General features: G+C 32.9%; 1 protein-coding gene across 2 annotated transcripts; it reads left to right on the plus strand.

Annotated features, from left to right (window-relative positions):
• Positions 1-1356: 1356 nt before the first annotated feature.
• On the plus strand, positions 1357-23345 carry LOC132699565 (excitatory amino acid transporter 3). 2 transcript variants are annotated; one of them, XM_060666360.1, is made up of 10 exons: positions 1357-1571; positions 10802-11089; positions 12643-12819; positions 17108-17150; positions 19402-19612; positions 20777-20987; positions 21037-21270; positions 21324-21515; positions 22736-22870; positions 22919-23345. In XM_060666360.1, exons 2-10 carry the CDS (start codon positions 10821-10823, stop codon positions 23076-23078), a joined length of 1632 nt encoding a protein of 543 aa, XP_060522343.1. In that variant the 5' UTR covers positions 1357-1571; positions 10802-10820; the 3' UTR covers positions 23079-23345. The 2 variants fall into 2 exon arrangements, with proteins under 2 accessions (XP_060522343.1, XP_060522351.1); XM_060666368.1 differs by lacking the exon at positions 1357-1571 and adding an exon at positions 10318-10408.
• Positions 23346-23987: the final 642 nt, after the last annotated feature.

The following is a 23987-nucleotide window of genomic DNA, read 5'->3' on the forward strand; positions in this document are numbered from 1 at the left end:
GAAGTGTTTTCGGAGCGCGAGCATTGAAGATGCCAAGTGAGATTTTGGCGAAACGTCTGCAGGATTCCAGTCGAGTCGGATGCAGGATTCCAGTCGGAGTTCAACGAGCGAACGGATGATATCCCGGAATATAGTGTCATCACATTTTTCCATCCGTGAATCAATACGTGAGAATATATATATATATATATATATATATATATATATATATATATATATATATATATATATATATATATATATATATATATATATATATATATATATATATATATATATATATATATATATATATATATATATATATATATATATATATATATATATAAACAAAATATTACTTAGGTGGCCTTGCTTCTATTCATCAAGTCGGCATGATTGACAATTTTGACAGTTCATCTGATTTTCGATTTTGTCGTGTTATCGATTTGAATCCCAAAATCCCAAAATGCAAAAAATATAGGGCCATTTAAAATTCGAAATTTATTGTCGTTTCCGCTCAAACCGGAAGTGATACCATTGACTACATATTGTAAAAAAATGGGCATTCAGCCTATATTAACCCTTTCAAATTTCAAATCGCTTTAAGCCGTTTTAAACTTATAGAGTGTTCCCACTTTCTTGTGTCACCCGGTATATGAGAGTGGTCACGCGGGAAATTCAATAGTCACTAACTCTCTCTAACGGAACTGAAGTAAGATAACTATGTACCGGTATTGTTAAAAAGCAAATGTGCGAGTTTTATGGCACAATTAACTAAAAATAGCTATTTTTTGATATAAGCCATTATTGCACCCAGTGAGCGATGTATTAAAGCATTCTTTAAAATATCTGGAAAAGTGTCGGTTTGTAAATCATAAATTATTAATGTACGAAAGCGGCTCACGTATGAGCTCAGCCACATGCTTCAGAATAATAATTGGGAAATTATCATGACCAACAGATTTTTTTTATGTTTGAGGTCTTTATTACCTGTGCGTTAGATAGTTTAGATACAACATTTGACCATGGATTTATAAAATATATAGAAATAATATTTACAATAATGAAAGGTTTATCATATTTACTAGAGAAGTTTTGCACTTGTTTAAGAAACAAATAAATAAATAAAGTAATAAATAAATAAATAAATAGTCGATCCGTCCACCAGTGTACGATCGAGTGACGATTTACTTTTCGGTTATCCAAACAATAGCCACCGAAACAATTAACATGTTTTTTTTTCGTTGGGGGCTCGCTTCCTGAGCCTCTTATTCACGATAGATCATCCGGCCTCGCTGCCGGGATAAAAATTGCATCGCCCGTTCTGTGCCGAACATCACGCAGCTAGCCGTGCAGTTATCGCGTTGGTCGTGATTGTGTGCGTGTCGTTTCGCGAACGAACAAAAAAAATTGCGCGCGTGCGTTAAATCCGTGGACATCCCGACGTCGACGGACATTCTTCACGGCGGCGGCGACGCGTCGCATTCGTCGGTTGTTCATTTTCGTGCTGATTGGATATAAGCGACGACGTTGCGTTGCTCTGGCGTCAGCCACCATAAGCTTTGTTCTTTAATATTACCTGTTGAACAGTAAGTTTTGCTGTATAGTCGGTGCATGCGAACATATTGATGTTCCCGGGAGATGCGACGGGATGTCGTCTCGCGGTTGCGGAGATCGATCTTCTCCCGACAGGCCTATTGCGAAGAATTAATCTTGTTCGTGGACCATGATCCCCAAATCGCAAATGGATGGGGAAGTCTTGATGTGTGTGATAATAATGATAATAATAATAAGACGTGACAAAGTCTTCTCGAAAAATTGTTTTTGCAATCGGTTCATTTCCCCCAAAACGCCAACTCAATGTATTCCTTTGATCTCCTATATCTTTCAATGGTATGCTTCTAAAATATTAAAAATAGACAAATAATTATTTAATCGCAGTGTTTTTAAGTGACAGTTTACTATTTCAGTCTATTCTTTATTTGATTTCGAGTAATTAGTGAATATCGTTTTTTAACGGCATATTTGGAGCAAATAAGAGCAACAGTTCTCCAATTTTGGTTCACCAAAACAATTTCATAGTATAAGAAGCCAACTTTCGAGTAAATAATTAGAGTATGACAAAAATATTGCGAAAAAACTGGAATCGAATGTATAGGGAGATATTTACAAAAGTGGTAGGTGGCAATAGCTAAAAATGATAAAATAATTGGTACAGGGTGTTCGTGAATTGCGCAAGACTTTCGCTTGAAATAACTACTTAGGCGCTTAATTGACCTCACAGTAATATATTGGATCATATTTTCATTTTTGATATTATAAAGAGTACGGATGGAGAAATATAGGCGATAATAGGAATGCATATCTTCTAATTTTTCCCAATAAGTTGGTAACGTCGCATTAAAATTCAATTCAAGTATCATATAAACATTTCTTTATGTAAGAATATATCCAATTTCAATTAAATAAGTAAATTTTTGTCTTGCCAATGTTGTGCGGAAATCCAGTATAATTGAAAATATTTTTACAATATATGTCTTTCTATTTTCTGCAACACCCGTTAAAACAATTTAATTGTGCTAAAATAGGGGGATGTTGTACTTGCGCCACTCTGTATAATGTGTATCCAGAGAATAAAGCGCTCTAAGATGGCATGTAAACACGACCCGGGTATAGAGCACAAATATCTTATAACCAGAGTAAAAATATACCAAAACCATATAATAGAAAATATTTAGGCAAAGCAACATAAATAGTATGAAGAGTAAACGGAACAGGAATGGGAGTAAGTTAGAGAAGGGGAGGAATCCATTCTTTGAAATACTTTTTTTTATACAGCAATAGTGAAATTTAAAATCAAACATCAATCAACTCTTGTTTTTTACACATAGACTAATATTCATTTTAAATCTATTATCTATTTTAAAAAATTGGGAACTAAGAATGTACAAACAAGCAAAGAGTAAACCATAAAAATATATTATAAATATAACAAACATTCCAAAGCTTCTGGATCAGCTGTTTGGTAGACGTCGTATACTAGTATACTATGCTACAGGTTTGATAAACGCCCCTTTAGTCACAAGTCTCATTTGGCACGAGCAGATCGCATCGGAGTGAGCGTTTAATGATAATAATAATATAGTGTTTCCCACGGATCCGTGCCACTTCGGACATTTCTGGGAGTTTGGGAGCACTCGGATGTTTTCGGATATTTTACCGAACGGCTTGAATTTTGATATTTATCAATTCTGACGGTCATGTCAGTGAATGTATTCGTGTTGTTTTGCAAAAATGTACCCAAAAACTAATCGCCGTAGAAAAAGCATAGTATGCAACACGTTTGGTGAATTTTTAAAGTTACTCGTTTATATTAAACTGCGCTCCGCTCGTGCCAAAAAACTCGTGACTATAGGTTTATTCGATAAAATAAATGTCGAGTTCCAAGGAGTAATTCTACAGTTTTTGACCTACACACACTTCCACACTATTATGATTATCTCTACATTTTACACCAATTAACTCCAATGCGATAGAAATAAATATCGATTTATTTTATTGCGACCTGAATGAAATTTAATACCATTTTTAGAATAGGAATATAAGTCACGGGTTGTGGACGATGGGATGTTTTCGGTGGACCTTAGACACTGACATTTGTCAGTTCTGATGGTCACATCGCACGTCACTCAGTGGCCGTATTAATGTTCTTCTGTAAAATTGTACCCAAAAACTAATGGTAGTAAAAAAAGAATAGTATACAACACAAAATCCTTTAGTTACTCGTATAGTGGCATTTATTCAAACTTGTCGTATAGTATACTATAGTGATTTATAAAACTGTATATTTTTTAGATTGGAATTGAATTTGTATGACATGGTATTAAACAAACAAATTTTTAGTTTTTATATATGTTTGTATAGAAATTTATGATTTATATGACAGTAAAGTCAGTGATGTCATCTGACAGTCGCATAAACCTTTTAAAATTTTTAAAGCGTTCACGACTTTTCAAATTATTTTTAAGGGCGTTTTATTATTTTAATCGGCAATCACGAATGCGGTGCGATACTGAAACGGTTGAAGTTGATAAACAGTTTATTTGTTGCAATTGTTTTGCTTTTTTGCGTTCGATATTTTTATATTTTTAAAAATGCTCTAGAACAGTCGCAATTAAAAACAAGTTCAAGAAAATATAATATGACTAAAATAACATTACTGCCCTTGCTGTCTGTAGCAATCTTAGTATTGTATGTCACATCTTTTAGAAGTCACAGCGACAGTCTTGCAAATTAGTTAATGTAAGTCGACCTGACCAAGAGTTTTTTAGTTTTTTAGTTAGAAAACAGAAAAACTGATTTCTGTTGGATCTTTGAATCTTTGGATATTTTGGATCACCCATATCCCAATTTAGTTAGGACACTACTAGCAGGCACTTAGTACTAGTTCTCATGGCGCCATTTAGGCGAAACAAGTATTTAGGTAGTGAAGTCTCGTCTTCGCTGTTGGGATCTTATAAGGGTCAAAAATCTTCGTTCCTTATTTGAGCTTAGTAATCCAAAAAGATTCGAAAATAACACTCAACACGCTCAATTTTTTGTTTTATGAATTGCATACCGGTTAGAGCATTATTATTATGTGGAAACCTGTCATATCGAGTAGTGCAACTCGCAATTAAGCGATAATACTTAGACAGATAGTGCTTTAAGCATGCTGTTCTCATTAAGATTTGAGATTGATTGAGATTAGATCTTTCTAATGGTGGCGCACAAACAAGCAGGAGATGGAGAGCCTTTAGAACTTTCATCGACATAGTATGCGGAACCTTTTTATAAAAAAAATGATTTGTTGATGAATTGGTGTTTGTAGTTATGGATTTACTCCCACGAACGTTGTTAAGAAACGGCGAGACTGAGACAGATTGTTTTGCTGCAACTTTTTAGTCTTATTCTTTCTCTCTTCTTAATTTTCTCAATAATCAATATGATTTTTGAGGTGTCAGGCCGTGGTCTGTCGGTTTGTATCCCAAAGCGTCTAGCTTAAAACTTTTCATTTTTCACAAAAGTGACATTTTTCGTAAGCTTGACCAGTGCATAATTGGCTATTTTATAGTAGAGAGTTGAAAAACCACATTTCATTTCCCTGTTATTAAAAACTTTAAGTGGCTATAATTAAATTAATTTAAATACGTCATATTTTTTTAACTTACCAGGAAGTCCTTTTTAATTATAGTCAATTTTTCTCGTTTCAGAATTGTGAGATAATTTTATTAGGCTATCCGTTTTGCCAATAGTGTTATTTCGCATTGTTGAATGTGAGTCCTCATTGTTGCGGAGTTGTTTGGTTTAAATTAAGATTTATCCAAAAAAAGAGCGTATTGATATGATTTTTATCCTGGTATCGTGTCATCAAATTGCAAGTTTTTCTTAAGTTTTATGTTATCGTTAGTTTGTTTTTTTTTTAATTCTCTAGTTACTGATCTACTTAGTTAATAATCGAATTCAAACTAATTGCAAAAAGCATAAAAATAGAAAGTAAAAACAAACCAAATTGACAGCTGCAATAAATTATCTTAATTTTCTAAATACCCTAGGCAACTAGATCAAATTAAAGTTTTATAAAAAAAATGACATTCTAACACTATGCGATGCGTAATTAAAAAATACATTCGCTGTTACCATGCTAAGTCATTCAAATGAATTAAGTTAACGTAAATTACGTTCTTGTATAAGGCGGCAAGCTTTTATTAATAATGGGAATATGAAATCTGGTTGTTTGTTACACTATATTAATATTTCGGTTACATAGCTGAAATACTTCAGCACTGGAATACGGATTAAAGTGATATATTCACATTTTAAATTTAAATAATCAATTTAATACCCTACCTAAACAATACCTTATGCAAGTTTAGTCTTATTTAGTCTTGAGTTTGATTTCGCACGAGCGAACCAAGGAAGCGAAAGCTTAATAAACGAGTGCCTGAAGAAGTTCATCAATATTTTGCATACTATACTTTTTTTTTACCATTAGTTTTTGGGTCCATTTTTGCAAAAGAACACGAATATATTAACTAACTGACGAGTGACGTGACTATCAGAATTTGCAAACCTCAAAATACTATTCCTGGTTAAAATCTACAGAAAACATCCGATGGCTCCCAAACCCGTGACTACAGTGCTGGACATATCCTGAGTGGCCCACGACCGTGGGTAACGAAGTAAATGTGTTAGAGTGACACTTTCGGTGCATAATTCCGTATTTTAGGATAAGGAGTATCGAAAATACGGTTTTGTTACTATTAAATTGTTTCGATAGACAGCGATAGATTTGAGATTACTATTTACAAATCTTCTGCTTCTGCGTCGATTGATAAAATGAACTTGCTGACATTTGGCCTGTTGGCTTCTTCAAAGATATTGTCTCGAAACAATTTTCATGACCTTTATCTTTTGTTCTTTAGCATCACCTTAAGCTCTGAAGACGCTAACAGGATGATTGGCAACATCAGCAAGTTCAATTTATCAACAACGGAAGCAGGAGGAATCCAGAAGATTTGTGAATAGTAATACCCTGTAGTAGCCTGTGGAACTTTATTTGAAAAAAAAAATGATTGCATAGGCATGGCGAAAAAATCTTTACAAAGTTAGAAAAAATAAGTTTTTAGTTGCTAAGCTTTTGGAAAACATTATATTATATTACATTTATATTTACAAATTTTAGCCTTATAATAGACTCGGAATAATTCCCGTTGGTAGTTCTCCCTATCTCTTAATAACAAAAACTGCTTGCTTTTCTACTCTTTGTTCTAAAATAAAAAACAATGCTCGGATCAAGCGCCACGGTTATTTCCGGTGTTTTAGTCACGGGTTTGAAAGCGGTCGACCCATTTCGGTAGATGTCAGCTATGGTGTTTTGACATTTGTCAGTTCTGATGGTCACGTCACACTCCAGTCAGTATTTGTTCAGTTTTGCAAAAACGTATCCAGAAACTAACTAGAGAATATCGTAAGCAACACGGTGATAAACTTTTTTTTATTAAGCAAACTCGTAAACAAAATAGTTTTTTAATAGGTTATTTATTAATGCTGAGTAAATTTCTTCAATATTTTATATTTTATTATATTTGTCTATGGAAACGGTGAAATATCTAGAGAATAACAAAATTCATCAAAAAACAAAAAAAATGCCTTTAAACAAAAAAACTGTCCAATAACATCAAAACATACCTCTTTCCCCACCCGAGCCGCTAGCGACACGTCCGGAAGTTTTCCTATAAATCCTCGAAAACCGTTACTTTCTGGGTACATTTTTGTAAAACGATTGACGAACTGACGTCAAAACACCCATGAGTATTTTAAATATGCCGATAACATTTGATCCTTCTTAACCAGTGAATAAAGTAGTGGAAATGCTCGAATTCACTTCCAACAGTGTTTAATGGAACTGTCATTTTAAAGCAACACTTTGAGCACGTCTGATTGGTACATGGGAGTAGAAAAAAAATGTTAAAACGAAGGTATGATAATTTTTTTTGTGATTACGGCGCTATCTGCCGAGAATCCGAAAGAAAACTTTGGGCATTTTGGCAACTTTGTGGCATAGAATCAGCATCTGTATAAAATAGTGCGCGGTCTTTGGCGTTTTTGAACAATTTTTTTAATCAATATTTAAAGGCACTTATTTATTAAGAACTCGCACAACTGCGCTCCGCTCTTGCCAAATTAAACTAAAATGTCGTTTATCAAACTTGTTGCATAATATAATATTACACTCTACCCACATTATATGTTTATGTATGTTTGTTTGTTTGTTTGAGTTACACAATAAACATAATTATCACACTAGTGATGTAATAAGGTCATTACTAGTGATGTAATAACGTATAAAGGTAACATCTTATTGGATGCCATGTACAAGAGTGACAATATGCGCAATATGGAAACCATATATGCCACACATGCGGTCAGGCTCATTACAATACTCGTGTGGTTACAGAACTCGGTCTACGACCTCGTCTTGTCAATATTCCCCACTCGTTACTAATTAACCTCATACCGCACTGGTTAGATCAATAACTATTGAAGTGCAAGTTATGACAACTCAAAAAATGTTCCTTAAAAAAGTTTTATGCAGTTGTTAATATACAAAAAATTTACCAGAAGTCACAAAAAATAACTTCTTGCAAACGTTGGTCTATTCTTAGAACCTTAAATTTAAGTTCATGCGCGATCGTCGTTCGACAAAATTCCAATACGAAAATGTAGGTATCTACACACACAGGCGTGTATATAAGCCTGTGATGAACGGCAAAGGAAGTGTTTAATAAAAATAATTTATAAATGAAAAGTGAGGCATATCAAAACGATCCTTTAATATGGGGAAGTAAAGTGTTCCTCTAATGCAATTACGTGTATGCAAAATGGGACCGACGCGCGTATCGCATGTTGTTTATCTAAAACTTGTTAAAACGCTTGTTCTGTCAGAAAGTACGTAAATCTAAGTGTAAATTTAATTTAACTTTTCGAACTGTAAAGGACTTGAATATAACAGTGATTTCAGTGCTCCTTTTTGGTATGCTCTGAAGAAGCTTAATTTTACCGACAATTAAAGCTTAACATAGTCTCTAACAATACCTTTTTATAGTCTAGTCAGATATATATTAGAATATGCTACAACTATCTGCAATCCAAGGTTTCTTAAATAATAAATATTGGTGTAATAAATATAATCCTCGATGAATTGAAGAACAAACTTTCATTTAGTATAGCTTTGAATCTCGAATCTGTTTCTTCGGGAAAAAATATTTTTTAACAGCATTCGTTACTTACTACGAAATAGGCAAACTTTCATCATATATGGAGTGTACGCGAACTACTCTTCTAACTCTGTACTCATAAATGTTGAAAACGAGTTCCTTGATTTGGACATATTTGCTCTAAGCTTTTAATATATCTTTATTTTTAGTTTCTCTTTCCTTGTAACGAACAACTTGAACTAGTCCTTGCATTTCCTTTTTTTTGTGACTTGTAAATAAATAAATAAATTAATTTATTGAAATTGCATTTAAACTGTGAGGCTAAATTTACAATAGATGAAGAGGGCTGGTAAATGTATTTTATAAAAATAAAAAAATTAAATTATGTTAACAATTTTCGTTATTACTTGGAAATACTTTATATAATCATTTTTATATATTTTATTTATATAATAATTTGATCGGTTATTATTTATTTTATTAAAACTATTTTAACACTAGCATGAAATTATTAGTAGGGATTCGAGAAACACAAGATCATCATCGACAAAAATTGTCAAAATGTTTCACAACCACTTGGTTCAAACAGGGATAAACGATTGAAATGACACACAATACACCCACCCACCCACAAAATACTCGTTAACAAATGATTTTATGTCAAGAAACCCAAACAACTAGACCAATTGAAAAAATAATATAAGCAATGAAAAAATACCCATTACTACCTATCTCCCTCTAAATCAAGCTTATTTAATGAAATCAATGTCCACTGCATTATAGGACCCATTCCAGTTTAGATCGATTTCACTGCATAGAAGTTTTAGAGAAAACCGGAAATGTCCGAACTGACTCGGATTCGTGGGAAACGAAACTGACGTGGAAAAGTGACGCTTTCAACACGCTAAATCGCTGTGTAATTAGGTATTTTACAGACGGGAGTAGAAAAAAATATTTTGTCAAATCTCTAAATACGAACGGGCTGTTTTTTTGGTGTTAATTTAATACAAATAAACTTTCAACATTTTGCGTTTTCGTTTATTTGACAAAGGATTTTTTTTTACTCCCGTCTGTAAAATTCCTAATTACACACCGATCTGGCGTGCGGGAAGCGTGACTTTACCATATTAGTTTAGTTTTCCGCGGATCCCAACCACTTCGGACGTTTTTGGGATTTTACCGCACGGGTTTTGGAGCAATGGGATGTTTTCGGAGATACTTCCCAAGCCTTGAATTTTGACGTGTGTCAATAATGACGGTCCTGTCAGTGAATGTAACTAACGGTCGTGGAAAAAGTATAGTATGCCACACGTTCGGTAATAGTATATTATGAAACAAGTGCGGTAAACAGCATTTGACTCACGAGTTTATTTGACACGAGCCGAGCGAGTGTTTAATAAACGAGTGACTCAAAAAATTTACCGAACGTGTTGCATACTATACTTTTTCTACGACCGTTAGTTTTTGGGTACATTTTTGCAGAACAACACGAATACGTTCACTGACATTACTGTCAGAATTGACAAATGTCAAAATTCAAGGTGTGGGCAAATCTCCGAAAACATCCGATTGCTCCCAAACCCGTGCGGTAAAATTCCGGAAATGTCCGAAGTGGCTCGGATCCATGGGAAACGAAACTAACGTGACGCTTCCAGCACGCTGCATCGGTGTGTAATTAGATATTTTATAGGCAGATTTTTTAAAGAGCTTACAATTCATGTGGATTTTTATTCAAAATTATAAATATTATAAAATGGTGTTCATGCAATTGGAGAAATGCTATATGTAGAAAGAAGCTTTAGTTGTGTGCAGAAAAAATAATATCAATTTTAAAGGGTAACAAAGTGGCGAACATGGAATTAGGAAAATCATTGAACATTTGATCTAGTTTGTGTTTTAAGACGGAGTTTTATTTCATAAAATCGTGGGTAGATTCTTAAAAAGATAAATATCTCGATGCTCCGCCAAGTACAAGAAAGCGTCTCTATTGAAAAGTAATTTTCATAGTTCAGAAATGGTTTGAGATGGTGATTGGTTAGAGAGCACCCATTTCATTCCAGATTGAATCTTCCGTAGACGATGGCAGACAACAAAGTGTTAGGATGTATAGGAAGAAATCTGCTTACAATTTTGACGGTGGTGGGCGTGTTCGGAGGCACTGCGGTCGGGCTACTTATCAGGGCGATGTCAAGTAGCCCCTGGACACCGAGGGAGGTCATGTATCTTGCGTTCCCCGGTGAATTATTCTTAAGGATGCTGAAGGCGCTCATAATACCGCTTTTGATGGCCTCCGTCATCTCAGCCATCGGTTCATTAGATTTAAGTTTGTCCAAAAAAATAGCAGTTAGGTGAGTAGTAGTAGTAGTATGACAAGAGTTGAAGGATACTTTTTATGCCGCCAATAACGATAAAAAATTATTGCCAATGCATTTCTTCTATGTTAATAATCAAGTTCTTATGCCACTTACTTTAATTGCGAGCAGGTTTTTACTGCAGATCAGATATTTTTTAGAGTTAAAGCTTATTTGAGCGACGACTTTTGACTGTTGACAATAAGATGAATAATGTTAATAAGCGTTGGAATTGAATTTACAAACAATACTACAATATGAGTAATTAGTTTTGCGTTCTATGTAACCCGAAGAAAGAGAAAAGCTACGTAAATGTTATAATTGAAATGAATAATTAGCAAAAAAGTATTAATAATATTTAGAACAAATTTAGCAAACACTAACCTAGAACTTTCTCTAATTTGTTGGCTAAATAGTTTTTGAAACGGATTAAATTTAAAGGGTTTTATGTTCTTTAAATTATTAAATTAGTTGATACAAAACAAATATGAAGCAATTCATGCATACCGAACGTTCGACTACTTCTCGTATCTCGGAAAGTATTATAATTATATTAAAATTATAATTTTACAAAAAAAAACAGAAATTTCCCGAAAATACTTTCAACATCAAATCGGCCGATAGACGGCGCAACTTATGTGGCGAATAAGAAAGGGGGATTTTTACAAAATACAACAACATACTCTTTATGCAGTTTCTTTTATGGTATGAACCATTTCGCTTTATCTGCTACAATAAATTAGCGGGGTAAGGTTCGGTCTCTTTTTATTTATATATTAATTACTTTGGATTGGGTTGTCGGAATCAAACCAGCTAGTTGTCGTTTGACCAACATTGCGAGTTTTTTTCGAAATGAATACAGCGAAGAGTCTGTCCCAACCGTAGCTTAATTTCTTTTTTCAAATCGACATATTGGAAATTAAGATTAATATATATGAAAAAATGTGCTCTCGACCACTCAACTTCAAAAACAAAATATCAGCAACGCTCTTGATTCTGAAAGTTCTCCTAAAATATGACAAAGAAACAATTAATTCACTTTGGACGCTACTTATGACCAGAAATAAGCGTGTCTGGTCTTGTCAATAATATTTCAAAAACTTTGACACTCTGTATCTCGAAAACCAAACAAGTTGGGACACACATGTTTAAGTGAGAAAGAGAATAGTTTTTGGCTGACAAATATGCCTTTATAATATTTGTCCCTTAAAAAACACAAAACTTTTGCGAAATACTATGTATAATTGAAAATATTGTTAAAATATGGACCACTTTTACGTCTTATAACTTTCGTATTTAACTTTTTGTTATAGTTTATATTTTTGTTTTTTAATATGCTACTTTTATCTTAATATTAAGCTTAAATCGCATTATTTTACTTCCTTACAAGACATTCAAAAATTTTTGGTTCTTAGAAATTATTACAAAATAAACAAAGGAAAAACCAATAGGTCCCACTGGATTCCATCCTATATCTTGCTTAATGGAGGTAGTTTAGGGTGTTTTATAGATGTTTTCCATTTCGTTAGTGGTTTTCTGTCTGTTTTCAGGTCAATTTTATATTACGCAACAACGACTATCTGCGCCGTTATTTTAGGAATCTTCCTGGTAGTGACAATAAGGCCTGGCGAAGGCACGGCACCCTGGAAACCCGCGGACGATCATACGTCTGAAGGCGTTCTAACGCGACACGTCTTAACTCAAGATACTTTGTTAGATTTGATAAGGTAATGTATAAGAGGAAGTTTCATTATTTTATAGATTTAATGAAAATCAATAGACTTCACGGGCCTAGCTGGCAGTAGCGACCAAAAAAATGATAAAAAATTAAAAAAAGGAAAAAGAAGAAATTAGTAAAAACAAGAAATAAGAATGAGCGAAATGAGAGAGTGACTAAAAAGAAATTTCGTTAGCGCAGCATTTATAAAACGGAGGAAAATATTTTCGTGTATCTATTTTAATCTGCATCTTAGATTTGTATACTTATTTAAAGAGTTGAGGGTTTGCCGCTCAAAACCAATATTATAAATAAACTAGAAGCATTGAAATGTGAAATTATTTAACGCAAAAAGTAAGAAGGCGTTTAAACAATTTCAGGCAGAGAACATCAACTGTTTAAGACCATCAAAAAGCTTACTTGCCCAAGCATTAATTATTGAAGGGAAGATCGAAGGTAGAAGAGGAATTGAAGGAATTTTCTCTTTAATACGGCACACATGTTCAGTTACAATCCATTTATAAATATTTTCTTGTTTACGAAAGCTGCCTATAATAAAAATACCAGCTTCACATGAGTTACGAAGGCGAAATTGTTTTTTACGCTAACCAAATACAGTTTTCTGCAAAGATAATACTCAGGTATCTTTACACGAATAAATAATGTGTAATAAATACATTAAAAACATAACCGTCCAAAAAATGATAACAGGAAAAATTGTAACAATGAAAATCTAAAAAGAGAAGAGAGAAGAAATTAAAAACGTTGGGATATATATTAATATCTGTCGAAATGTTTATCTTTGCCCCATGCTTTTCTTTTATTTATGTATAAATAACATAATATTAAATAAATAATAAATAAAATACATATGTAAATGAGGTCTTATATTTAAAATTTTCCGCACTGCCTGGGGTTTCTGCTCTATGACATAATAGATGTAGATTTCCGTTTGAGAAAAAATATTGTTTTGTTCAAGGTACAATGAAATATGGGGTTTTGTATTTAAAAAGAGAAGTTTTCATCATTAATAATTTTAGCAAAAAGTCTACAACTAATTGTATTTTCCCAAACCGGAAATGTCATTCACTGGATTGCTTCCAAATTTCATTGTGCTATTTAATAGTTGTATGATGTGTTCTTGTCCCACGCGGTATGTCACCGATTTGTTTATAAATGCGTCAGATTGAATTTTCTTGACAGTTTTGTATGCAGCCATTGCACAAAAGTGTCCTAACTTTATTAAAAATAGATTGGAGAAGTAAAATTGGCTCAATACCTTTTTTTCGGTACCTCGTGGAGCTGCCGGCAAAAACATTATTCCAGTTTACTTTTTTTTCGAATAGATAGAATAGACAGATAGATAGATAGACCGAACTCAATATCATATAACATATACCGAAGTATTCTAAAGTATTCTAAAACTAACAATAAAAATGCAAATACCTGCAATATAGTATCTTCAATTTAATATAGTGTTATCGCTTAGAATTTATTCAATGAATAAAAAGCCTTCTTAAATAGTATATTATCCAACAAGTACGGTAAACGGCATTTGACTCATGAGTTTATTTGACAGGAGCGGAGCCAGTGTTTAATAAACGAGTGAGTTAAGAACTGTCCCGAACGTGTTGAATACTATACTTTTTCTACGACCGTTAGTTTTTGGCCACATTTTCGCAAATCAACACGACATGACTGTCAGAATTAGCAAACGTCAAAATTCAAAGCACGGGAAATATCTCCGAGAACATTCGATTGCTCCCAAATCCCTGCGGTAAAGTCCCGAAATTGTCCGAAGTGGCTCGGATTCGTGAGAAACGAAACTGACTTGGCTAGATCGGTGCGTAATTAGGTATTTTACAGACGGGAGTAGAAAAACATATTTCTGAATGGATTTCTGGTTGACATTTTTTTAAAAAGTTTTGATTTACACCTAGTTATACAATCATCTTTATATCCGCAGTAGATGAAAAGATCTCTGTCTTTAAATTAAAACATATAAGTCGAATACAAATATGCCAGCAAGCGTCAGAATATTATTTTCCACAAAAACAGGCCTGCAATTGTCGCGATAGCTCATAGCTCAAAGATACTATGTATTCACTTTTTTTGTAAAAGCAAATTCTGCCAAAATCATATAAGTTACCCCAAAACAGAAGTCTATATGGAAGCCCAGATTGAAGGAACGTATGGTGACTCCTTGGTGCAACACTGCTGCTCGTATTGCTTGTAACTACACTCAGGTCATTTAGCTATGGTTAAACTATGCTTTGGAAATAATGAAATTATTCATTTAATATGAAATCACATATTAACATCGCTTTTTTTAGGTTTGAATTTGACAAATCTCAGAAATAAACTGCGGCAAATTAAAAAAAAATTGAATAGCACTGGCTGTGGCGATGCCTTTTTTTCAACAATAAAACACAGCGTCATTCAAAAGGAAAGAGCAGATTGCAAACATCTATTTCTTCCAAACTGCAAAAGATAGAAACATGATTCTAATGTTAATGGATAGAGAAAAGTGCATAATTGTGCATTCAATATGACGACACGACACGAAAAATGTCTCATTTCTTGCCACACACGAATCAGCTGGTCTTGGATTGTGGAATTCACTGCTTCATTAATTCGATGTCGTAGATCTTTAAGTGTGTCAGAGATAAAATTCGCAACGAATGAGGTTTGGAGAATTGGGAGGCCTCCCTCGATAAAGTTGCTCTTCTGCTCCTCCTGTTCCTATCCAACGTCACGAACTTTGGAACTTTTACCGTGTTAATAATAAATTTTATACTTTTTCCTATCCATTAACGTAGGAATATGTTTCTATCTTTAGTCGTTTCGAAAAAATAACTGTTTGCAATCTGCTCTTCTTTTTTGAATAGCCCTGTATTTTGCCTATTCTACTGTAGTGGTAGATTTATGAAGTCAAATTTATAGATACTTTTACAAACATAATTCGCTGATGAATCAAAGCATTCTCTTCATCCAACAAGGGCAATTACAAACATAAATTTCGATTCCTATTAAATTTTATGGTTTGGCAACTTGCCTTTCAATAAAACTTTAAAAATAAGTGATTCGAGTTACCTACACGATGCTTACGCCAAACTAATAATGTCTAAACTTTATTCTTGATTTCAATATATGCTTTGTGTGTTGTTTTGTTTCTAAATATTAGTGTAATGATGAGACCAGACACTTTTATGATTGTTGGCACAATTTATGAATGATGGCACTGAAATGTCGCCCAAGTTTGGCAAAATTTATTAGGCTAATTTAAGGTTATATTTTTACGTCAATTTGAGTCGAATTATATAAATAATTAGTAGATGCTTTTCTCAACTTTTCAGATAAATATAAATATGTTAAGAATAAACTAATGTAATAGTTATTTTTCTATTTAATGAGTGATCAAGACGTGTGAAACTATTTCGCTGACGAATTGCAAATATATGTATGTCACTTAAAATAGTTCAAAAATAAGTAATACAGCTTAATACAAAATACTGTGGAACTGGCTTAAAACGTTTTTTCAAATCAAGTAATTACTGTAACAATTTTAAAGTAGGCTTCAAGAATATAAAATGCCTAGTTTAATAGCAAAACACGTACAATAAGCTGTGGGAAGGGGGTGTCATAAAATAGATTGAAGTCTTCCCACCCCAAACTACTATCTGAATCTGAATTATCTTTTTAACTAAATATCTTGTACAAACTTGAAAATTAAATATGAGATATATGAATATGTACTTTGCTCACTAATTCGCAGAATGTATCATTTTGCACATTATTGCCAAACATTATTATTAAAGCTCTAAACTTGTCATTTTTTGAAGTTTCTAAATAAGTATTATTTTCATCTATTACCAGTTACCCTATTTTATAAACGATATTTTCTTAATGTTCATTCGTTCGTACTTTTCCAGACGCACGCACTGGTGACGAAAAAGTAAGAATATCTAAAATTGGAACATTATATCAAAAATTTTTAGTTGGTATGTAAAATTGCTCATAAGACTCGTTCTGCTATACTGCTAAAATTTGAACAATGAATTCAACAGTTTACTTCAAAACATCTTTTGGAACCATCGATTATTTTGTGGTACACTGCGATTTGCACTTTTACTATTAATAATGAGTAAGATAGTTATTATCTATTTCTCCTTTATTTTAATGCAATTAGTAAAAGAAAAGAAATAGCAATAGTAAAAGCTATACTTTTCCGTATTTGTTAGGAAATATACACACCTAATATTACATATATTTGAAATTCCGTTTCCTTTTCGTTTCAGAAATATGTTTCCCCCCAATTTGGTTCAGGCTTGTATCGGACAGGTACGTATTGACGGACGGACAAGAAATAGTTCATCATATATATTATACTAACGGTTACTATACAATATTTGTTTTTGAACGATTTAAAATCAATTATCATCGAGATACTACTGTATCGGGTGACATAAGATTTAGTTACCCCCATACTTGTTTGTACGCCTTTACCACGTTTTAACCGAAAGTGATGTTAAGCTTATAATTTTAAATAAATTTTCACTAAATTGTCAGTTCTGTCCTACTACTTACTTTTTGTAAGATGGTGAATAGGAGAAAGGGACGTTTCCTTTTAAAAGTGTTTAATTTGGTCCACCCGAACTTTGTACATGCCACAGAATATATGTTTCATTAGAAAAAGTACACCATATTGTCTTATTTTGAAAGTTTAGGGAATAAATTAAATGGCAGATGTAATTGCAGCAGAAAGATGGTTTATTCATTTTAATGTGACCACATTTTAAATTTTAGGTAACCCAAAATGAATTAAACATACTTTTCACCTCTATAGTTATATTTTAATACACTGGTCCTTTCTTGGAATTATTAACACGCTGGTCTAAACGAAAATGAAGTTTTGATTACATTTAATTTTTCTCCGAGACAATCCTATACTTATTTTAATAATTTTTTTGGCAACATTCCCGTGAATTTAGACGTCCTGCTTTTGGCACGACAAACGTTCCTAATGGTGCACACAATGCTTAGTCAACTTCCTTTTCTACGGTAGCGAATTTGATAAAATCATTGTGTACATTCCTACTTAATTCAATTGAATTACAAATAATATACCATGCATAATTTATCTCATTACTTAGTTATACATACAACAGGATCTCTCGTCTCGTAGTAGCCTGCGACTCGCGAGCTTATCGTTTTGGGGAACCAAATAATGAAGTAATAGAAGAAATTATAATTTTTAACTATTTAAACGAAAGTAACTCTCCAAAGAATGTTAAATTATGTAAAAACTTGAATGATAAAATTATCTCTATACTTTTATGTAATGCACATATTTAAAAATGTTCTGTAGTTTCTGTTAAAGCTATTTTGAGAATTTCAAACTTTAACTAAATATCTCCCTTAATATGCGTCTAAAAATAAAATATCAAATGAGGTATATTTAGCATTTTGTACAAATGATTCACTTATTTTAGAAATCCGATATTTCATTTTTTAATTTTAGATTTCTGTAAACTTTACCAATAAATTGTTTACATTTTTTTATAAGTACGTTTTACTTCATTTCAATACAAATGGAACATCTGAACTAAAAATTAAACTGAAAGCAGCTGAATTTTTTTTTAGTTTTTCCAAAATTATGTTTTAGGCATTCGTCGGGTTTCTCATTTAAGTGATTCAAATATACAAATTTAAAAATATCTCGATCAATTCTTATGGTTTCAACTTCTTAAAAAATGTCTTCCAATACTATTAACTCCCTATTCTTATTTTTGGTTAAAAATCAAAAATATCGAATTTTTCTACCCACATAAATAACACCAAATTGAAGTAAGTTTATTGTAAATGTTTATAGTGCCCAATATTTTCTGACCTACATACCATAAATTTTTCCATTAAAATTTTTATTTGTGTGACAAAGTACAATATATTCCTAATTTAGCATAATTTTGAAATATTATTTTAACAAGTGTTGCATAAAATGATATGACATACAATCAAAAACATTTGAAATATTCAATAATGTCCCGTAAAAGAAATATTTATATAATAATAATTCTTTCGAATTGTAATGCCACGTTGCCAACTTATTTTTCCTTATGTTTTCCTGTTATCTGCTATATCTATAAATCCGCACCGTTTAGAGAAATGGACCTTATACAACTTTTGAAATGGAACAACCCTTTATATCTTTTTGTGTATTATGAGCCCTCCAAGAAAATTTTATATGACACGGTAATTGTTGGACTTTAAGAGAGATATTGTCAAATGCATTACTAAGAGTTACGTAAAGCACGTAAGTAATTATTTCATATAGGACGTTTTTCAAAGTGTTACCCATTTAGCAAACGAGATTTTGTACTTTGTCACACTGTTGAATGAGCAAACTTTGCTTTTTTTGAATCCAACTAACCAAAACTTAGCATTTTTATTAAATACTTATTGAATTGCTATATTATTCCTAAATAACACAGATAGCCATTTTCTTCCACCATAATTTTATCATTAAAACTAATGATATAATACTTCATATTTTCTGAAAAACGCAATGTAACTTTTAAAATAATGATTGCAGTCACAAACAATTTTAAGAGAACCCAAAAAAGACATCCTCTTCAGGAAAGGACAAGATGACATACTCAGAAGCATCGTAGCTAATTCATCCCTAGATTCAGAAATGAAGAGCGCACTGTTCGATTATATTTCCAGCAGCGACAGAAGGAAAAAAGCACTAAACGCGTCTTTGATGGATGAATTGGAGAGAATCAACTACAATAAGAGTCACAGTACGTTGAAAATTTGAAACAATAACTAGATGTTTATCTGCTTATTTATATCACCCGCATGTGTCAAAGTCTATATAGAATAAATATAACACCCAATATATACATATAATTCAGATATTTTAAACAAAATATGATTTTGCTTTATTGTAATTTTTTCTCTTAAAACTTTAGTACTTGATTTGTTTTTGTAAATTGTTATAAAATCACTTTGATTTATATTTGATATATAGTATAAAAATATTCTTTTCTTAAATTAGTATTATTTTGATTCCAATTTTCAAAAAAAATTCTCTCCAAATAGATTTCCTTGGAAACATACATTTATATTCGACTCTAGATGTGTTATTTTTGATTAGTTCGACTAAATATCATAATGGAGAATTCGAAGTCGTCATTGTAAAGTTCGTTGGAACGTATTATTCAGAAATGAGTTACATACAGGGTGTCTCACACTTGACGAAACGTTAGATATTTTGGGAACATGAAAAGTAACAGTTTGCTGAAAATTTCTTCATGTCACATTTGTTTTCTACCAAATACATGTATCATGACATTTGATGGTCACCTTCCAAATATGTCAAAATAATTAGATTTTGTTAAAAAGCTGCTTTTATTTCGAAAACCTTACCCTTTCGATAATGGAACACGATATATGAATTGAAAGCAGTTTTACTCATCTGTTCGAATATTTGATATTAAACTGCATATTCCTTCTAAAAAAAAATTTTTTTTGGCAATTTTATGTAATACGAATTTTTAATGTATATCACACTGTGTGTGTGTGTTCTACATGAAGCTCGTAAATACTCTAAAATACTCTAAATATTGCACTAACTCATCAATAATAATGGAAAATATTCATTATCTCGAAAACCCCTAGAGATGAGTATATTTTACAAACAGGATCAGAAACTGCCATACCAGTGGAGAGAAAAATGGAAGAATAGAGTGGCTTTCGCATATAAAACAAACCTAAAAAAGCTTAAAATATTCTACACTGAAAACATCTAATGTTCATTCAGTGGTTGGCCTGATTATTCTTGTTACATTTTCGTGGTCCAAACTTTCCCAAACTATCTTCATATAAACTGCTGCAGGTATTTGCAATGAAACATGCAATCCAAATTCAACGAATCTCTATGGAATATAACTTTCGTTTTGCAGTTGGTCAGGTTCCAATCGAGGACGTATATCCAGCGGAAAAATGGAAATTTGAAGAAAAATTTGAGAGTACAACGAACGTACTAGGCCTAGTTACGTTTTCCATAGTATTCGGCATCGCCATGGGTAAAATGGGCGAACGTGGAAAAGTCTTGTTGGACTTTTTTCACGCCTTAAGCGAGGCCATGATGACGATTACGAGCTGGGTTATATGGTAAGGGTACCATTTGTGGGTCTATAGTTTTTTACCGTCTCTATAACAGGGCATCCCCTTTGGGCGTCTTCTTTTTGGTAACAGCCAAAGTCCTAGAGATATACAGCTTTGCCGATTTGGTCGGTAGATTAGGGCTGTACTTTTGCACGGTCCTGCTTGGTCTCTTCATACACGGATTCATCACCTTATCAGTCATTTACTTTTTTACGTTGAGGAGGCTCCCGTTCAAGATCATCGCGGGGTTGAGTCAAGTTCTAGCGACCGCTTTTGGAACCGGATCAAGGTAAATCTGATTCCTTGCGGGAATCGTAGGTAATCACGGGTCTTATTTGGCAGTTCGGCAACGATGCCGATCTCAATTCAAACAATGGATAAGATGGGTGTGGATCCGAGGGTCACCAGGTTTGTAATTCCGGTGGGAGCTACGATAAATATGGATGGTACTGCTCTGTACGAAGCTGTGGCGGCCATCTTCATAGCTCAGCTAAACGACATTAGCTTGGGATTCGGCAAAACCGTTGCAGTTTGGTACGTATGTTTTCACAAGAAGTTACGTAACTGCCGGAAATTTTTTCGAACTCACGATTACTTTGAAAATTAGCCCTGATCGAAGGCAAAGTGGTATTCGCTAAGAAAATTCGCTTGTTGACTTTTTTTGTTGACGAGACAGCAGCAGTTGATTGACTATGTCAATCAGTTGCTTTGGTAACTAGTAAGTAAAACATTCGTAATAACTTATTCCGTAATCCGAAAGCCTCTAAATTTAGAAGTTCAACAAACTCATAATAGTTACAGGTTATATTTCACTGTTTTGTTGTTTTGGAACAGTGTTTATTCATATAATCTGTTCTTCAGAAAATAAAAAACTATAGTATTAGAAAATGGAATGCTGACATCGAAAGAAAACTAGAAGAAAACAAATACATCAAAAAAAGAAAACAAAAAAAAAAACAAAAGAAAATAAAAATAGAGAAGTGTTGGTTTTGGTTAGTTAATAAAAAGGATCCTGGACAATTTGAACAGTTTCTGAGGATTTGATAAAAAATTGAATTGTAGCAAAGCCCATTTAGAAAAAAATAATAGAGCTCAATGTACAAGAAGCATAGGTATAGAAAATATTCACATGACCATTCTCACACTTCCTCATAAATATTTTATTTTATGTGGTTGATACTCTTCATTTTTTTGTTGACACTAATAATTTTCGAGATAATCCCCTTAAAAAATGGCGCTGAACTAATTTTTCCTTTCCTTTTATGTTTATTCCTCGAGGTCATTTATATGCAGAATTAAGGCAGAATATAAAAAGTCCTATAGCATTTTCTCATCCAAGTTACGGTTTGGGATCAACAGATTCCTATTTGGCTCCCTACTGGGAGTCCAAACTTTATACATTTTTTCTTCTCTTCGTCGTTTTCATCACTAATTTGTGTACTTTTTCTGACTGATCTCCGAATAAAGTTATTATTTGAGTTTAAAAGATCTCAGTTTTATGGTAAAAAGCTTGTCGGCGCTGCGTGAGCAATGATTCGTTTTGGTCAATTTTCGGCAATACCAAAAAATAGAATTCCAATTTATAAACAATTGAAGGTTTATGCGAAATATTGAAATGAATAGAGAAAATGTCAAAAATATTTGGTCGTTATGTTAAATAATTCATCTATAATTCAAAATTGCTTATCCACTCTAAATTTTACTTGTGTGAAATTTTGTAGCTAAAATGGCATTTAATCTTTTTTCATTTCCAGTCTCACAGCGACTGCGGCTAGTATAGGAGCCGCTGGCATACCTCAAGCTGGTCTCGTAACTATGGTCATGGTGCTAGACACTGTTGGTTTGCCTGCAGATGCGGTGATCAATATTGTTGCAGTTGATTGGCTACTGTAAGTCATTCGTTTGCTATGGACAGGTGATGAACAAAAACGTTTTAGGGATAGATTTCGAACCACAATTAACGTGATGTGCGACTGCCTAGGCGCACGCTTGGTGGACATTTTAAGTGTGGGTGAACTAGGGCAGTTGACGGAATTGGATAAATTGAACGCGGAGGATCACGAACTGACTGAAATCGCCAAAGAAGACAAACATTAGACAATTCGATGTCGCGCAAAAAGCTCATTTACGCAGAATCGAAAAATAAATATCGTCTGTTACGATCGAATGTAATTTAAAGATGGTTGGTCCTCTTAATCGTATCGTTGTCAATTCGTTTAATAAGTGTTACTGCCCAATTCGTATGTATGTATTTTTAAATTCTGGGATTATCATAATTTTTAAACCATACTGTTCTTTAAATTTTTAAGACATATTTTGTAATATAGAAGGATTTCCTTATCAAGCGATATTTATTTGCCGCCCAGTTGGATATTTGCGCAAACGTTCAATTGCTATTGAAATCTGGTTGCAAAAAATGACCTCGTATATTGAAAGGCAATAACTTATTAAATGTGTTTAATATTAACAAATAATAGACCAATTTGCAGATACTGTGCTTTTTAATTTGACAACACGAAAATGAAGCAATATTGACCATGACGAAATGTTTTTTAGGTCGTATCAAAAATTAAAAAAAAAACAAAGACAACGCCCTGTACTATAACGAACTCAAGAAAGTTGCTGAAAAAAATCTAATAGTGTTGTGTATTTACTTCCGGAATAAATTGAATGGCAGATTTGGAAGAAAGAGACTAACGTCATATAAGCCGAAATTATTTATCTAGAAAGCTGTTAATACGGTGCAGATTTCACAAATTGCCCAAATTAAAATACAGTGCTATTCCCTGTCTCTTGTCTGGTACCTACAGATCGATTCAAGATACACATTTATAATTTTGGTATCATTGGGTTATATTATGGTGAAAATTTAAATAGAACAATTTTGGAAAGTAAAGATGGACGAGACCTAATGTCTATGGCTCAATTATCATAAAAAAAAACGTACGTGATGTTATTATTTCAGCGATATGGAGTTTTATTCGAAAACGTATATTTTAAAAACAT

The sequence above is a fragment of the Cylas formicarius genome, unplaced genomic scaffold (genome assembly GCF_029955315.1).
Source record: "Cylas formicarius isolate icCylForm1 unplaced genomic scaffold, icCylForm1.1 PGA_scaffold_10__41_contigs__length_53128322, whole genome shotgun sequence".
Taxonomy (NCBI): domain Eukaryota; kingdom Metazoa; phylum Arthropoda; class Insecta; order Coleoptera; family Brentidae; genus Cylas; species Cylas formicarius.